Raw genomic sequence first — 19,077 nt, 5'->3', positions numbered from 1 at the left:
CATACTACAGTGACCACAATACCAGTCAGACATAGACATGCACTGACAGCAAGCTGAACACACTGGGGCATACGTGGGGACTCAGAATAGCATCCTGCCTGAGCATCACACACCTCCGCAGCTGGCACACAGGCCTATGTTATGTCGGAACAGAGCACATGCCACACATGGCACACACATCCCATGTGCCACACACTCACAGCCTGTAGGACTACACAACACACCTGCTACAGATGTGTCAGGTACCTATCTTGGGCGCTGCAGTGGGGTCCGCTCAACAGGCTGTATATGGTGAAGGTCACAGTGATATGCCTCAGGGGCACTATGGTCCACCACAAAACACATGCATACAGGTCAGTCAGAGGCATGGACACATATGACTCAGTCATTGACCATGCTACTATGGATGACCTGAGACATACCTCCCTGGACTACATGATAGGGAACATAGAAGGGATCTCTCAGCATGTGGCACAGGCCAGTATGAGCCTGATCTTTGTTGCCATCATACCCTCACCAGGTATGCTACCACTATATGTAGGAAGGGTGTTGTATGTCTACATTCTGCTCAGTCTCCAATGTCATTCATAGGGTATCCGCTGGCTGTCAACGTGTGCTTACATGCTAGGGAAGCCACAATGATGTGCAAGGGGCAACTTGCATGTGACACCCATGGCCCAATGTATATTGGCGAAGCTCCTTGATACACACATACTGCCTTATGCTGCAGGACACGGATTACATAGCCACCTCCACGGGTATCACACAGGTTAGGACACTAACAGTGCTGCTACACAACACCAGCAGTGTACACCGCAAGATGCATGCACTGGACACTGTCCTCAGCACGGTGAACTGCAAAGTCTGTGCAGTACCAGAGTCCTGATTCATGGCTCACAGGTGCAACCCATCACTGCCAGGTTATGCCTCATACCATGCCTGTCGTCCCCTACACATGTAACACACATGGACAGGGGGGTGGTATCCCAAGGCACCACAGATACACACACCTCCAGGTTGTTGGCACAGCACAAAGCATCAGGGCCTATTCATGTGCAGCTAACAGTGTGTCGGACTGCCGTCTGGTTCATAGCCTGGCACACACAACCCTCCCACACAGGAAAGCCACCTATCCTCCATAACAACACTGGCAATATGACAGTCTCAAGAACTGTCTTTATATGGCTGGACTGCATCCAGCCAAACATTGTGCATGAGCATTACTGTAGCTACAACACACTAGTTGAAGGGTTCCCAGCATGTGGTCACTGAATTGCAGTGGAATGACATGTTACCACTCCCACAACAGGTGGGAACATGCAGCACATGTACATCAACTACATGTAGACTATATGGCCCAAACCAGATGTGTATTCCCTGCTGTAGGTATTTTACCATATACACCCACACTGTATAGACACATACCACATGCGGCCCCTGCACAGTAAGACACAGTCATATTGTTATGCATTGCAAATACCATTTATCCACTCGAGGCATGTGTCAGACATGGTAACTACTGCAGGTCACAGGTATTTATGTGTATGTGTCACACACATACATCATGTGTGCTATGCCATTGCTGGTTTAGGCAATGGCATGCATTGTTATGCACAAAGACCCACACAAGGTCATAATGTGTGACACAACCACACGTGGCAGTTGTGGGTTACCAAAACATACCTATCTATACTCTGACAATAGTAATAGACCCAGTAGCAGAGTGCACTATTGGCATTACTGGCCAACTAGCCCTGTTTGGCTGTGCTGATAGTGTGGTGACATCCCCTGTGTTTACTGGGGGAATATGCAGCATCTGGTGTATTGTAGTATTTGCCAAAAGGATCTGTTCTCTCACACTTGCATTTACACACACCCAACTACCCCCCCCACACACACACACACACGCACACTTGCAGGATTCATACCCCTACCTAACTAAGTCACGACACGTAAGAGAGACGCATTAGCGAAGTGCACTATTCGGATTACTTAATGGTTCCTCTTCTCTGGCTGTACTTATAGGGTGCTGACATCATCAGTGTTTTGAGAGGGTAATGTGCATCAGGTAGTGTGATCTCCTGATTGCCAAAACTAACATGTTTTTCATACAGAATTGCACACACACACACAAACTCCCCACATCCAAACATGCACACACTTGCAGGTTTCAAACCCCTACCTAACTATGTTATGGCAATTGAAAGTGACACTGTAGCAGATTGCACTATTTGGATTATTGGTAGATGTCTCTTCTCCAGCTGTATGTATAGGGTGCTGACATCATCACTGTTTGGAAAGGGTAATGTGCATCATGTAGTGTGATCTGATTGCAAAAAAGCACATGTTTTTCATACAGAATTGCACATACACAAAGTCCCCATATCCAAACACACACATGCCATTTGCAGGTTTCAAACTCCTACCTAATTATATTATGACACTTGAGAGAGACGCATTAGCAGAGTGCGCTATTCGAATTACTGGGAGGTTTCCCTTCTCCTGCTGTACTTATAGGGTGCTGACATAATCCGTGCTGAGATAGGGGAATGTGCATCCTGTAAAGTGCTTTCACAGTTGCCAAAAGGGACATCTCCTTCACACAGACTTGCAAACACACTAACCCCCACTCCATACACACTGGGCAGTTGCAAGATTCAAACTCCTACCTAACTATATTATGACACTCGTGACAGACGCATTAGCAGAGCACGCTATTCGCATTACTGGGAGGTTTCCCTTCTCCTGCTGTACTTATAGGGTGCTGACATCATCAATGTTTAGAAAGGGGCATGTGCATCTTGTAGTGTGTTCTAGTTGCCAAAAGGGATATTTCTTTCATATAGACTTGCACACACACTAACCCCCTCCACACACACTGAGCATTCGCAGGATTGAAACCCCTACCTAGCTATGTTATGACATTTAAAACGGACGCATTAGCGGAGCGTGCTATTCGCATTATTGGGAGGTTTCCCTTCTCCTGCTGTACTTATAGGGTGCTGACATAATCAGTGTTTAGAAAGGGGAATGTGCATCCTGTAGTGATTTCTCCTAGTTGCCAAAAGGGATATTTCTTTCATACAAACTTGCACGCCCACTAACCCCCTCCACACACACTGAGCATTTGCAGGATTCAAACCCCTACCTAACTATGCTATGACACTCGAGACGGATGCATTAGTGGAGCACGCTATTCGCATTACTGGGAGGTTTTCCTTCTCCTGCTGTACTTATAGGGTGCTGACATCATCAGTGTTTAGAAAGGGGAATGTGCATCCTGTAGTGTGTTTTCCCAGTTGCCAAAAGAGGCATTTCCCTCACACAGACAAACCCCACTCACCCACCCACACACACACACTCTGAGCATTTGCAGGATTCAAACCCCTACCTACCTATATTATGACACTTGAGGGAGACGCATTAGCAAAGCGCACTATCCGAATTACTGGGCATCTGTTTTGCACCTGCAGTATTTATAGGGTGCTGACATCTTTATTTCTACAGAGGTATGTACATGTAGTACTACCTGTCAGGTGGGGGATAGCATATATATATGCATTTGCAGCCACCTACGTCAGGGTCAGATATGCACATCGCACTGGCAAGTTATGTTCTATACCATGCTTTGTGACCACAGGACCTGTAACACACAACACAACCAGTCCAGAACACCACACCCACATCCAGGACACACACTTAGCTTCCCTGGGAACAGTGCCGGGATATGCATGTGTTCACATACACCATTCCAGTTGTTAACATCAGGTACAGGCATATTGTGTGTGAGAACTACTCAGGTCTCTACCACTTTACCCTACAGCCACTACAATTTGTGGGTCCATGTGCTATGGCAGAACCACACACCACAGCCACATGGGGGAATACATATTGCACCTGTCCATCTGCAACATGGGTACTCACTGTTCCACACCAGAGGTAGACCACCATTGTTGATATCTGACCATACCCACATTTCCCTGGACATCCATATCCCATCTCCACCCCTAGGCAAGGTTGTCACTGCACACAAACTGTATTTAGCACAAGCAGACTCTACACTTGTGAAGACAGGGGTGGACGACTTCAGAGGACCCATGCTGGGGGACTATACTGGCCACTCAGCATAATCCTTGACAATTGCATTCTTTGAGCATGTGTACGGTTTGCATTGATCATGCTATCCCACATATACCCATGACTGCTCCACAACAAGACACCTGTCAGGTGTACACCAGCCATATATGAGCCATACAACAGACAGAGTGAGCTAATACACTGCAGAGCTGTAGCCCACAGAGGGAGGACATCTGTGAACAGTTCCGGCACGGCACTTCATTCACACATAATCATCACAACACAGTGTTGACAGTGGAATTGTCCAGAGAATGCAGATAGGGCTCCCCCAGTCTGTTATTGATGGCCACTTACTGTTAGAGATCCTCAGCAACCCTCTTCCAGCACACACCGACAACATGGCTGTGGCTTAGCACATTCAAACCCTGGGATCTCCACTGTGCCCCTGCTTGACAGAGGCACAGCTCACTAGCCTCACACGTTGTCTTATGTGACCTACTTTACAGTGGCACAGTAGCCTACTGTACTGGGGATGCAGATGCCAAGCACACTCTGGCTGAGCTGTCATTCCCTAGGGCAACAAGCCTAGTATTGACCTCTACACCCATATGTTCAATTGTCAGATGCACAATATTTGTTGTGCTGTTCTACTGTTTGCAGGTCTTTATTGCCATAGCATTCCCTGTTCCTATGACCAACTTGTGTATCTGTGGAAGATGTTTGCATATGATGGCGATCCACTATATCACTTATGTCTCTGTAGTCATTTACTGTGTGCACTGGGCAGATTGCTGTGTTGTGGTTGGTTTTTGGAATGACACGTACAAATACCAGATATGTGTGGCCAACAGCTAAACGGAGATATGGATTAAGTGTGTGAGCATGCCCAGTTCAGCCTTTCCACGGCATGTTGTCTGACATATGCTTCATTTATCAAAGTGTGTGAGCATGCCCAGTGTGAGCTTTCCATATGTTGCACTCTGAAGTCCACCACATATTTGGGTGTGTGTGAACTTCAACAATATCTCACGTTTATGGTTGTGTGTTGGTTGTCATGTTGTGTACTAACTGGCCAACTGCTTCGTGTCTGCCACAACAGGGATTATACTGTGCCTGCAGGGATTGCATGGGATACTTTGCAGGCAGTTGTCAACATACTTTCATAATGACCTAACACTGTAGTACCGTATAGTGTACTAGTTCAGTACTTTCACTGTGGTGGACAGTATCCTGGGCTTTAGTCCTATCACTGCTTGACATCGTCATAGTGAGCACAACAGACTGTGTAGGGGCCGGTTGTGCACATATGACAATGTTGCATTATGTTCAGATATGGACTACTTACACCAGGCTCGTCCAACATTGGTAGTGTATTCCACAACATGGGTGGACATTGGTAAACACTAGCAATGTTCCCTAGGCCATTTCTGATGCTAGTCACAGGGTGTGTTTGTCCTTCGACACACATTGTAACTGGAGTTTGCCATGACATATGTCATGGTTAGTATACTGTGCCTCCGTCTACCTCTGACATAACAGTGATACCCAGGGTTAGCCTACCATCTCCCATCCACTCATCAGGATTCCTCTTGAGGGGTGTCAATAGGTGACTCTCTGGCTGACCTGTACCGGGAGTTTACTGAAGAGTGGGGGTGCCTTCTGTGTTATGGATCATTCTGTACAGCTTGTCCTATGTATGTCGGTGCTGGGGTTCAGGTCTCTCATGTGCATAGCTCACTGCCATTCAGATTGTACAAGGTGCAGCATGTTCATTGATTCCAGGTTGGACATGGCTTCATACATCAGGCACAGCTTGCCTGTAGCTGGGCAGTATGGCAGTGTGTGGGGCAGCAGTTTGTTTACTCAGGCAACACATGGCATCTGTTCATGCTCTTTGCTACTCCTGGTGGGGTACTGTTGTGGACTTTACAGTTGATGGAGGTGTCTGCTGAGGTATATCCAACAGGGGCTATTGTAGTCAATTGTGACGCTGATGAAGGATGACTGCAGAGCCACAGTGACCTCCCCTTATCTACATCTGCCAACCTTCATGTTTGGGTGGGTATATAGTATGTTTCTGCGAACACTACAGCCACATGTTTGGCCAGTGCAGGATATCTATCACCTTTTGTCCCCAGGTCTCTAATTACATGTTAGGTACGTAATGGGTTAACACCTGTGTGGTAATTTTTGGGCACTTACTGTATATCCACGGTGGTTGTCTATACACAGTTCTGCAATTAGCTTGCTGACATGGCTATGGCTCCAGTTGTCTGTTTGTAGGTGGCCCTTTTGTGGGTTGCTTGTGTCAGCTGGGGGTCGGATATGGTGGGCTGTTTGTACTCCTCTGCATACATGTTCAGTCACAGTCCTTCCATGTTGGCCTATACCTATGGGACATATATACAGAATGGGGGGGGGGCAGGACCAGGCCTTGTGGGATGCCACTCATATCTGCTTTGTAGTCTGACATGGATGCAGCATGTCTGACCATGTCAGTTCTGTCCTTGGTCTGGTTTGCAACCCCTCTACTGACATAGGGGTATATATTTAAGCTGGTGAACATATCCATACTGAACTCGTAGGGTACTGTCTAGAAGCATATGCACGGTCCAGCTACGCTGTGTGGACCACATTGCCCCCATCAATGACCTTAATGACTGCTTCAAATGGGTCAAACATGTTTAGGGGCAGGATCTGCAGTTACGACAGCCACACTTTGTAGGGTCCAGTATCAGTAGGTCCACAATAGCTTTCTGTCTGCGGTACATACTGATCCTTCCCATAGCTGTGCAGACCAAGCTTGTCAGGATCCTGGGGTGGTAGTTTGCAGTATCCATTCAGGCAACACCTTTGTTGTGAAGGACCACTGTTGTTGTACACTGCTCTTTGGGTACATATCCTGTGGTAAGGTTGACATTGGGCAGTAGTGTGATTTGGCATTCCATTATTCTTGGAGACCATGTTGGCCTCAGCCCAGGACACCATCACATACCTTTGCTGCTGTGTGTTTTGCTTTGCAGATGGTGGCTGTTACCTCAGCATCTGCAATGTCAGGGGACCAGCAGTCTGCTGGGATAGACATTTTGCATTCTGGGGGGGGGGCTGTTTGCACTGCACCTGTCAGGTTGTATGTTAGCAATATGTGTGTGTGTTTGGTATGTTGTTTGTAATATCTGTGTGATTCGGAGCATATCTGTGGATGCCCAACATGGTTCCTACCATCAGTTAAGTAAGCCTTGTGATTATCCTTAGTATCCTGTACAATTTGTATCTTCATAGGTTCATGGGTTCATACTAGGCTATCCACCCTAGGGCATTAGTAAGCCTAGCCAGAGTGTGTGTGTCTTTTGCCACCCCTTGCTATGTGACTATTATGGCCATTTATGAATTTCTTTACTGTGCCTCTGTCTGGTCGTGACACAGTGAAGACCCCCAGTATACATGTACGATCATCCATCCACTTGGCAATATTCCTGTTGAGGGGTGTCAGTGAGGGGCTCTGCCTAACATGGATTGGGATCCTGTTTCTGGGTGTGGGGAGCCTCTGGGTTATGTATCTGTCCCTCCAGCACATCCTATTTCATTATGTGTTGAGGCTGATATCTGTCACTCTCACAGCTCCAATGGCTTTGATTTCCTGTGGTGGAGCATGTCCATTACTCCTGTGTTGGACATGGCCTTGTACAACAGACATACAATGCCTCTGTGTAGGTGGTCTATGACTGCATTCAGCTGGGGTGTCTACAGCCAGGCAGCATATGACATATATTTCACACCCTTTATCCTCTTGGTGGGGTAACTATGAGGTCTTCCAAACCGCTGCAGGTGTCACGTACGGTACATCCCATATGAGTCATTGTACTAGATTATGGGTCTGATAAGGGAACAGTACAGCGGCACAGTGACCTCTGTTGATGTAGATGTGAATCCTTTCATGATACGGTGTCCAATATCGACAATCTTCCTAGCCACATTGGCATTGTGAGTGTCACATGACAGATTACTGTCGACTTGTCTCCCTAGGTCCCTGATTACTCCTTGCATACATAATGGTTTGCCACCTATGTGGTAATTTGTGTGTACCTTGTCTGGTATTTGGTGGTACATTCATACTGTCCAGTGTCTTCAGGATGTCTGGGTGAAGATCTTGTGTGTGAGAGTGTGGTCTGTCGCATGCTACAGACTGTGCAGCAGTTTTGACTACACTTAGGTGCACATGGGTGGTCTCCGCTGCTTTGTGCATTGTCAGTTACCTGGCCGTATGGGTGTCTGTGCTGCATATGGATACTCCCCCTCCTTTGATGTTTTGGTCCAGGTGTTGGGGCCATAACGCATGATATGTGGTATAACCTGGTAGTGCTGGTGTGCTATCACTAGGCTTGCAGCAGGCTTCTGTCACTGCACAGACATCGATGTTCTCCATACTGGGAAGTGCCTCAGGGGCATGCATATTGCAGTTTACACATCTGGCATTGGTCAGCATTACCCATATGTTTCTTACCACTTATGTTTTCTAGGGTGGTGGGTAGTCTTTTTGGCCTTGCCTACATACGGCTCTATGGAGGTGGCAACGGCCTTATCCAGTATCCAGATGCACAGGGGTAACAGGTGCAAGCCATCCCTGGAACAGCAGCATGGCTTGTCATGCTTGACATCTCAAGCAGACAGACATTAGACCCTCTTGGACTGACAGCTGTAACTGTGCCACCTGTTAAACATGATAATTCTGTGTTTGTACTGTGGCATCATTCCTGGTGAGGGTTGGATGCTGCACATGGCCAGTGTCATACTGGCCTGGGGTACATACTCAGAGAGCTCATCCATGTCTCTTTTCATGTAGACCAGGGAGGTACATCTCAGGTCATTCACACCAGCATGGACATTGAGTGCATCATATTTCTGCTTGCTTTGGGGTGACCTGCGTACTTGTGTTATGTGGCATATTGTGGCAGCCTACAGGCAGCTTACTGTACCCTTTCCCTTGTTCAGTCTGGTGAGTGGGACAGCAGTGTGTCTGCCTATACAGACACCTATTACAACTGTATAAGGCATGTTGTTTCTCCTTCTGGCCTGTGACTGTTTGGCACACCAGCTTTGTGTACTATGTGTTGCATGTGCTATGTTTGAAGGTTGTGGTTGCTTGTGATCTGCTTTGGAGGCTTCTGTTGGTGTGGTGTGTTTGTAATTAGGGCCTCCGGGAATGTTTTTCTGTGTTTATGTGTTTGGTTTACAGTTGTGGTAGGTCTATGTGGGACTGGGTTTGTGGTGTATGTGGTTACCTTCTCCTCCTGACTAGTTTTGACAGTACTGAGTTGGGGGAGCTCAACCTCTGGTTTGGATACATGGTTGCATCTATCACATATATTTGTATTTATTGGGGGGAGTTGTGGTTGTCTGTGTACTTGGAACAGGTGTCACATTGCCTCTGGATTCACAGATTCTACTTGTTGTGGCTGGACTTAGTGGATTGTATGTGTGGACATATGTTATTGCCATACTACTGATCAGTGATTACTTCCCTTTTTATGTTTGCTCTATCATGTGGCAGCTTCCTCATTCTCTTGCATGGTTTGGTAATGGCTGGAGTCCAGCATGCCAGATGCCTGCATGTATGGCATTGTGTCTTGTTGTTATTTGTGATTGCATACTCCAAGCATTCCTGGCTGCGTTCATGGAATGCCTGTATAACATGTTCTGCAGTGTGTCCCATATTCTGCACATGCACAGGGCCTTTCGTGGATTCCACATCAGTTTGGAGGGCTGCAACCTATGCTTTACACATGTTTTTCACTGTGGTATTCTGGCCAGGGACTGGGGTCGGGATGTGTATATCCAGTGTGATTACTCTATGGTCTGATCTTACCAGTAAAGGATACACTTCTCATCTTGCCATCCAGTACACATGTTGCTGATTATCACATCCAGTATGCTTACCCCTCTTGTGGGAGTGGTACATTGTTCCTGGGCATTTTGGTTTATGGATTCTGGGAACTTTACTCCGACTGTGTTGGTGCTAGTATAATGCTCCCGGTGTATGTCTGGGTATTTTCAGTCAAGCAATATAATGTGGTTTGGGGGGCTTGATATATTCATGTATTCCAACATAGGCCAGGTGCAGTTCCTGGTATTAGGACAGTAGTCTGCAGCAGGCTATATACTGGGAGGCGGTTTTAGCCATTGGTATTTGACCATGGCTAATCCATGCTGCTTCTTGTTGTGGTACCAACATGGGGGTGTGGTTATCCTTGACATTTATTGCTAGTCACCCTCCTTTTGCAGCTTGTTCCATGTTTTGCAGCTGTACAGCACAGTATGAGGTGTGACCTGGTAGTGTTAGGGTGCTGATGTGAGCCTTGACCCAGTTCTCTATTACAGGACTGATATCTACATTCTCCATACTGTGTGGGTTTACACTGCACACATCTTGCTGTTTAGACTTTTGGCATTGGGTAGCATTACATCTAGGTTCCTATCCCTTGTGGTACCTATGAAGGTGGGTTTGTGTTTTGAGACTTACCTATTCAGGGCATGCTGTGGGTACTGACAGCCTTTGCCAGTATCCATGGGGCATGGACTGATAGGTGCACGCCACCCCTAGCAGGTGGTGCATCTTGTCATGCTCCGCATGTCTTCCCAGCCTGAAACACATTGGCTCCCCTTTGAATAACTGCATTACTTCAGCCAGTTATTGCACTTGATCATCCCATCTTCATTTTGTGGCTTCATGCTTGGTGAGGGTGGATGTTAGTCAGGGTGCTCAGGTGTGCATATAGTACATGGTGTTACATTACTTAACACATGGCATTCATGCTTCAGGTGGTGCTGCAGGGCTGCCTTTGTCGGATGCGCATATTACACTCCCTGTACATGTTTGTGAGCAGGTCATGTCATTTTAGGCATCCCTGTTATTATTTGAATGAGTCAGAGGGGGTATCATTCCCAGGGTTCTTACTGAGCCAGTGTATGTGCTATGCGTTGCCTCTTTGCCAAGGCCAGGGCATACTGGGCACGCCTCCTTCTGCCTACTGGGGCAGGCTCAGGTTGTTCCTCCTCCAAGTCACGCTCTGCCTGTGATGGCCTTGGCAATGGTGGGGGGCTGTTTGGCCCAGCCCTATGCTGGTCCTACTGCAGCTGTTTTCGCAAGATCATATTATGTAGCATAGCACATACCATGACAATTTGGGTACATGCAGTTGGTATGTACTGCAAGGCTCCACCAGATGTGTCCAGACACTGGAACCGTGACTTGAGCAGCCCAAACACACGCTCTATTACATTACATGTTTGTGCATGTGCCTCATTATGGCACTCCTGTTCAGGTGTGTATGCGTTTCTGATGGGTGTCAGAAGCCACGGCTCCAGTGCATAACCTGCATCCCCCACTAGGTGTCCGTGTGGGATGTCCCCATTGGCAAATGTCTGGTACAGCTGCGTCAAATGCCAGATGTGGGAATCATGGTAACTCCCAGGGCAGCCAGCACACACATTCATTATTATGCCCTGGGCATCACACATGACCTGGCAGTTGATGGAGGGGTAGCCCTTGTGGTTAATGTAGGCCCTACCCCGCTCACCGGCTGGTGCTTTGATGCATATGTGCGTGCAGTCTATTGCACCCACTACCTCAGGGTATTCCGCTATTTGCTGGAAGAGACCCATATTGCTGGCCAATACCTCACGGGCATTGGGGAAATATATATGATCACCGACATGTGCTGACATGGCATCCAGGAAATGGTGCAGTACCCTGGAGGCTGATGCCTGTGATATCCCCATCATATCACCAGTTGGTCTGTGGAAGTTACCTGTTGCTAGTATTCTTAGGCCAACACATACCTTGGTTTCCACTGGGATGGGTTCCCCGCTGTTGGTTCTGTGTGTGAGGCGTGGCCTGCACAGCTCAACTATTTGCTGCAGGAGCTCTCTGTCCACTCTATAGCGCTCTACTATCTCCAGCTCATGTAACCCGTGGTAGGTGACCCTGGGCCTGTACACTCTTCTCTGTCTCCTCACTGTGGGTTGTCTGGCACCATCTGCATTGTCACCACTCTCAGCAAGTCACCTATGTCTCATTATGACAGCTATGGCAGCCTCTAACATTTCTGCTCTGAGTGAAGCTTTTTCAGTTTTCACTTCTATTAGATTACTCCTGTCTTGCAGTGTCTCTTGAGAGAAACATCCTGCACTGCTGTTTGCAGAGTTTTAAGTGCTGGGCTGGGCTACTATTCTGCCTGTGTAATTGCCTGCTTCTAATTGTTTTCACCTGCTAGCTTTAACAGTATTCCCTGCTAGCTTCCTACTAATTCTGTTGCTTCCTTTTTCCTTTCTGTTTCCTCAGGGGGGGAGCAATGTGCAAACCAGCAGAAACACACTCACAGTGGCTTACACGCGCACACACGTCCTTACACGGTTCAGAATCTACTTATTCAGGTTAAAACACGCGCACACCAGCGCAAACAGTGTTAAACATCTCCCAACACGTTCCCACATGCTCAGTCTGCCTTACACGCATGCACACTGCCCTACTCGTGCTTCATGGCGCGCACACGTGCGCATGCACGCCCAGCAAGAAACTTTAGTGTAAGTAACAGTGTACACCTTCCATTTCTTGACTTTCCCAGACTTATCTTGTGGCACTCCTCTTTCCTTGATCTGTGTCTGTCATCTGTCATGTTACACTGACCTCCAATGAACTGCTTTTCTTGCTACCATTCCCCCCTATGATATCACCTATCTCCTACTCTATTCCTCCCCCTTATGTATCTCTTACACTACTCAGACTGTGCTCATTTGCTATGTGACTGTGAGATTCAGTATCCTAACCCTCATTTACATGAGATTGCCTACTAATGCTTAGTTACATTTCTTACACTCAGCTTCCCCCCTTAGCAACCACTACACAGTGGCCATGTTGTTTTTGGTCTGCTGGTCCCTGCATTGTCATTCCATGTATTGCATAAAACCCACATTTGTGGGTTTATAACCTTCATTTTTATGTTTTATACAGTGCAGCCCGTTTGCGCTGGGCTGCGCTGGGTTTAAACATATATATATACAAATATATATATTTTTATTATTTTTGCATCAGGTTACCTTGCCAATGGCCACATATTTGGCCATTGGCATGCTGCCTGACACATATGCACCCTTTATTTAGAGCTGACATGGCTCCGTTGTGAAATTTGCAGAAACGTACTCAGTTGTCAACTGAGTACATTTCTGCAGCTAAAACATCTCTTACACTGGCTGGTTTTTGCTTCGTGGATCGCTAATATACCTCATTTGCATACCTTTCAGATGCAAGTGAGGCATTTAGCATGTCCACGTCCAGTCCGTGTAAGAGACGTTTTAGCTGGTCTCTTACACGGAGTTTAGGGCTGTTCCTGGATCGCGAGGCTTGCATGAAGTTTTACACATCTCTTACACTCCGTGCAAGCCTTCGTGAATCCTGCCCACAATGAGTTACATTGGAAAACTAACAGAATTATAAAAAATTTTTCCTTCAAGCAGGCATTCATTTTCCCACTGAGAACAAAAATCACTTACAGTCCAATAAAGAATGCATAATTCATGAACTTTCTCTTGCTGAATTTCCTTCCTGACTAATTATTGACCAATGTCCATCTTATACTACTACTACTCAAGAACAAACAATAACCATTAGTGCACTCTCAAAAACAGTATTTCTTCCCAGATAGTGTAACTGGAAGTGTGTGCCTGTTGTCACTCTGTATTTATTTTATATCCAAGTAATTTTGTTTTTTTTTTTACTCTTTCCACATGAAAGTTCCATGTGCTAATTTAGACTGCTAGATAAACAGACGTCTAAGTTATTTGTTTAACTTTCACAGCATTGCTGGTGAGAGATATTTTTGACAAAGTGACAGGTTGACCAGCAGCTGTCTCAGACATTATTTCATTTCAATGTCAATCAAAATGCCTCTGTTTAAATATGTACTGCTGCTGAAATGACTTTGTTGTCATGGTCAGAAGACATTAACAAAGTATGGCATGGGCATACATATGCACGCCAATGGAGTTGTGTATCTTCTTTCTATCTCTTTTGTGCATCAAGCAGCTAAACAAAGATGGCCAACAGTATTGCTGCAGATATATTTTCTTTTTTGTAAGGAAATAAGTTTGGTTCCCTCGGTTTCCATCTGCGTGCTATACAGTACTGAGAAGAAGTCATTAAAGAAGGCTAAGGATCCCATTGCCATGCTGAAAAAGAGGGACTTGTGCTTAATGAATCATATATATTAGGGCACATCATCTCAAAACATTCTTGACTCATGAACAGTGTTTATAATTTGTTATGAATATCATTCATATATTATCATTTTCACTTGCTTTTTCCCAGCAGTCAAACCTTGCTGGATCATAATTTCACCCAATCCCAGTAGAATATATTTTCTGGGAGTGTAATGAGTTGGCAGAATTTAAAAATTCCCTGCAGATTACTCTATCAGAAATACTGGGTCAGCAAACTGGTAGGACTAAGGAAATGATTTTTTGAGCTATGACACAGAATTGCCTATACATTGTAAGGCCTTGCTGAGTCTAATTATGTTGACTGATAATAAAGCAATTACTAGGAAATGGAAACCTAAGTGTAAACAATCTGTACTACAAGTAGTGAATACAGTAACAGAGATAAAACAATTGGAAATGGGATCTTTAGAAAAGGGTAGGAGCAAATTACACAGAAAAAAAATGGAAATTTTGGGAGCAATACATGCAGAGAAGGAATGAGGTTTAAAAGAAGGCAAGAGTCGAATGAGCTATGTAGTATTTGACTGGTAGTGACTAGATAGATTATAAGTGATGTATAATGTTTGCAATTAAGATTACATCAGCGTGGTTTGTTTTCATTTATATAAATGTATGATTGCTTATGTCATAAGTGATCATTTAATAAAGATGTTTCTTGTTTAATAAAAAAAAAATAATAGTAATTGCAGCCAATCCTGAAACAACATATACTGAAGTAACAGTAAAGTATTATGACCAAAAATAAAAAGCAAGCTAAAGAGATACTAAATCCTCCAAATGTCATGATCAGTAAGCAACTGAAATTAGTTGGCTATAAAATAAATATGGAGTGACAGCAATGTTGTGCCTAATAATAAGTTTTCTAAAGTGTTACTTCAGGTGGTATTTCTTCATGTTTTTTTTCCCTTGGCTCTAGAGATACAATAAAAAATCTTAAGCAAGCATTCAGTGATTTAACTTCAAATTATAATTTTATTAATTTCATCTGACTACATATACTGACAATATCATATACATCAATTTAACGTTATTTTTTACTAATGCTAACAAAATTACTTCAAATGCAGCTGCTCCATTATTTCTATTTCCATATGGAGATGTACTTAAAACACATTCTTTGACCCAAAATAAGTTTTAAAAAGTTGGCTTTTCAACATAAACATTATTGAATCAGTTAGCATTACACCTCCTGTACCACTTTTCACTGGCTAAGGCAAAAAGACATAATCATTTAAACTTGCATAATCCAAATGTGATACAAATTAAACAAAACATCACCAATGACCTCCCCTGCAGCAAAAAAAATGAATTTAATAAAAATGGATCCCTAATTCTACACAATGCTGAGGTAGACATTTAGCAGGTGTCATGTTTTAGTTATATTGTAGGCACAGACTGTTAACACAAAGTAATGCAAATAAACAGCAGGAAAAGGATTTGATAAAACTGGATTCAATGCTTTATCAAGTAGAAAAACTGCACTGGATAAGATGCAGCTACAACTCTTACATGTCTTTACATGAAACAGTAACTGAAGATATGACAAAAGCAATATATACATATCTTGTTCTACAATCAACCATAAGATGGTGAAGCTAGGAATTTATGTGGCTCCCCCTTCAAAGGTCGCCACACACTATAATCTACACAATATGAATACCATTTAGGACCCTTCTATTACAGACTGTAGAATATATTGCTGTCATTCAAGCCAATTCCAGTAATATGAACTAGAAAGGTCAATTACAGGCCAACAAAGGCACCACTCTTTACCACTGATCCCAGTGTACTTTGTGACCAAATGTACTGTTTTTACAGTTCCAGGTTAGAACTAGTCGCTTTCTTCTAAAGGCCATTGCAAAGGTCTGATTAACCTTCAGGAGTGTAAAAATGACAAAGAGGAGGTAGTAGGTTCTAGCAGGGGTTAGTGTTCTACAGATATCATCACCATGAGTCTGGGACACTGAACGTGGCTGCCATAGGAATACAGCTGCCAAAAAATATCCTGTCATGAAATATTAAAAAGTGAGTAAAGGCTACTGAAAACCATAAAGATATATGAAACATATATGCCAAACATAAAAGACCAAGATGAGAGATTTTCACTTTTTTTTCACCAGAAAGTATCTAAGAACAAAAATATATATGTGTTTCCTTATTGCACAACACTGGTATCAGGCAGAGGTTGCTGACCCAAGCATTTAATATAATCTACTGACATAACAACACACTAAAGTGTAAAAACTCCCCAGAAATGTGTTCTTTCATTATCCGAAAGATTGACAGCTGTTCAAACCAAATAAGATATGTAACTTCTAACATAATTAGTATCATCTTAAAAAATAATATTTATACAACAGAAGGATTCTGGGAACCATAAACAATTTTGTTAATGGCTGCTTGCCATTGCATCATGGCAGTTTCATGTTCACTTTTATAACCTGTGCTACCTACATTAAAGTTTTACTGGTTGTAAGGGGAAAAGTCACTGCAGCTGTGTAAAATTACACTACCAGTTAAATGTGTAGGACTAAAGAATTAAAGGTGCTCACTTACAAGAGATGATGCACAAGACACAATAAAATTAGTATACACATTCAAGGAAACTATGCAATAAGAAAGTCTTAGTACACTAATGAAGTGTACGCACCTGCCACAGCTGAAGTGCCTTCAATAGATATCACTGAAGTTGGACTCGGCTCCAAGTTGCTAGCCATGTGATTCATAACTTTGCTGACAGTTTCAATTAAGTCACCTACAACAGGGTCCGTCTAAAGAAAATGAATGAGGAAGAGTTAAGCAAGTAGCAAACAAATGAAAACATTTATTGCCCACTGCCTCCCTCTTTACAGTTTGATTAAATCACCTTTCAAGCTGCAAATCATTTCACTAAGAGACCAAGAAGGTGACAATATTAAAGCAATCTAAACATTTACAACTCAGCATGTTAAATTTAATTCAAGTAAAAACTAAAATGTAATCACAAAGGCACAGTATGCAAAGCTTTTCCAGAAGTAAATAAACCTGATGGGGAGGCCATTACTCTGCTTTTACTTCTAGTCAACAAAGGTATAATCAGCCACAGCCACTCACTGACTTTAGAAATAACTGTTTGCACTGAGGCTGTGATGATAAAAGAAGCAGCATCTCTTTTGTATGTTCGCTTATCCTGAAAACAGCAGCTCAAGTGATAGAATACTTGTCACACACAGGGAGGCAGCACACTGCGAAAAACTACAGTTAAGGCAAAAGGAGAACTACATTACAAAACAGGAAGTAACTCTAAAAAGTAAGCATGTTGATTGGGCTGTTGTCATGCAACAGTGATCACAACAATGAAATGCTGCTCAGCTATGTAAGGCATATCTGAGCCAGTGACTAATCCATTATTTATTTCCATGTTATTCCCCTTCAGGAAAAAAAAGCTTTTTGCATAGTGTGCCTTACTTCTTAATCAGTATGGCACCTAAACATTTGATCAAAATGGCTCATACTGATGTTAATAAAATGAATTCTGCTGAAAATGGCAGTAACCCAAATACTGCAGGAACTACAAGGTAATCACAATAAAGATTTATTTCTTTATCCAACATGTGTTCTCCACATAGCTGATTATATAAATTGGCAAGATTTGGGGGCACAGCATCCACATAAAATTTTGCTTTTGACTATTTTTTCTTACACTATTTCTTTGAATGTAATAGACTTAAGATATTTCTGTAGAGACATCCAGTATACTCTCTCCCCAACCAAGAAAAGCTGGCTACCACATTAGCCAATTACTTATATTCACCCAGGCCCCCACTCCAGTGACTTCAGTGTTTCAAGACTGCTGGTCACAAGTAGTGTATTTAGACAACCTATAATTACAACCGCAAGCTATCTGCAAGCATAGCTCGTCAGTCCATCAAAACTGGACAATTCAGTCAATCAAAAAAGCAAGTCAGTCAAAAGCACAGACAGCAATGTATGATTTGGAGACAAGTTCTCCAAATGCACTCCTGCACCCTGTGCCTTAATATCAGATCTGAAATCAATACACATTGGAGCAAGGGTCAAACCCTGAAAACAACAAACTAAAGCAATGAATGCTTACTTTGGCCAAGAGATTCCATCACTTGGCTGCTATCCAGCTGGTAGGACATACTAGCTATTACGATACCAATGGCTATTGTTTTGTTTATTAGCTAAAGAAGGGATAAGCTACCACATCTGTTAAGAACGCCAGTGCAATGGTTGATTCCATCAGCTCTATTGCCTAACTGTGTGACTGATCAAGTTATTTCCGCATCAGTCTAAAGTTAGGAGGCCGTAGCTAGGAATTTTTTCCTGTACTGGTGTGCTGCTTCTTTTAGCATTCCATCTTCTAAAGAGTAATCACAGATTCTCGAAAAATATAGGTAAATTATTAATTGCAATCAATAAGACAAAAGTCTTCAATAAAACAGACTTTACCCATTTCTGAATATCTGAGAAACTATAATAATATCAGAAATAGCACTAATTGTGCTAATAAAGGCTAGGAAGTGCAAATGGATATAAACCCCTATGTCACTAGATGGATTGCAAATTGGCTCAAGGACAGGACCCACATGGTTAGAATTGCTGGAGCCATGTCAGACTCCAAACCAGTTACAAGTGGTGTCCCACAAGGCTCAGTCCAGGGACCTCTCTTGTTCGGTATATATTTCTCGGAGGTACAGGCCAACACGGAAGGACTGTGGC

The 19,077-nt window shown here is 43.8% G+C and overlaps 1 protein-coding gene across 2 annotated transcripts in view; it reads right to left on the bottom strand.

Moving 5' to 3' along the window:
- The window catches only part of ADGRD1 (adhesion G protein-coupled receptor D1), a 2,063,662-nt gene that overhangs the window by 1,644,382 nt on the left and 400,203 nt on the right, over positions 1–19,077 (bottom strand). For both annotated transcript variants that reach the window (XM_044068759.1, XM_044068760.1), the window contains one exon: positions 17,003–17,123. In XM_044068759.1, coding sequence (XP_043924694.1) covers positions 17,003–17,123 — 121 coding nt within the window. The remainder of the gene's footprint in view (positions 1–17,002; positions 17,124–19,077) is intronic.

This window comes from Protopterus annectens, chromosome 4.part0 (assembly GCF_019279795.1).
Source record: "Protopterus annectens isolate FY-2018-M chromosome 4.part0, PAN1.0, whole genome shotgun sequence".
NCBI classification, from domain to species: Eukaryota; Metazoa; Chordata; order Ceratodontiformes; family Protopteridae; genus Protopterus; species Protopterus annectens.
This window is presented reverse-complemented; position numbering and strand designations above follow the sequence as displayed.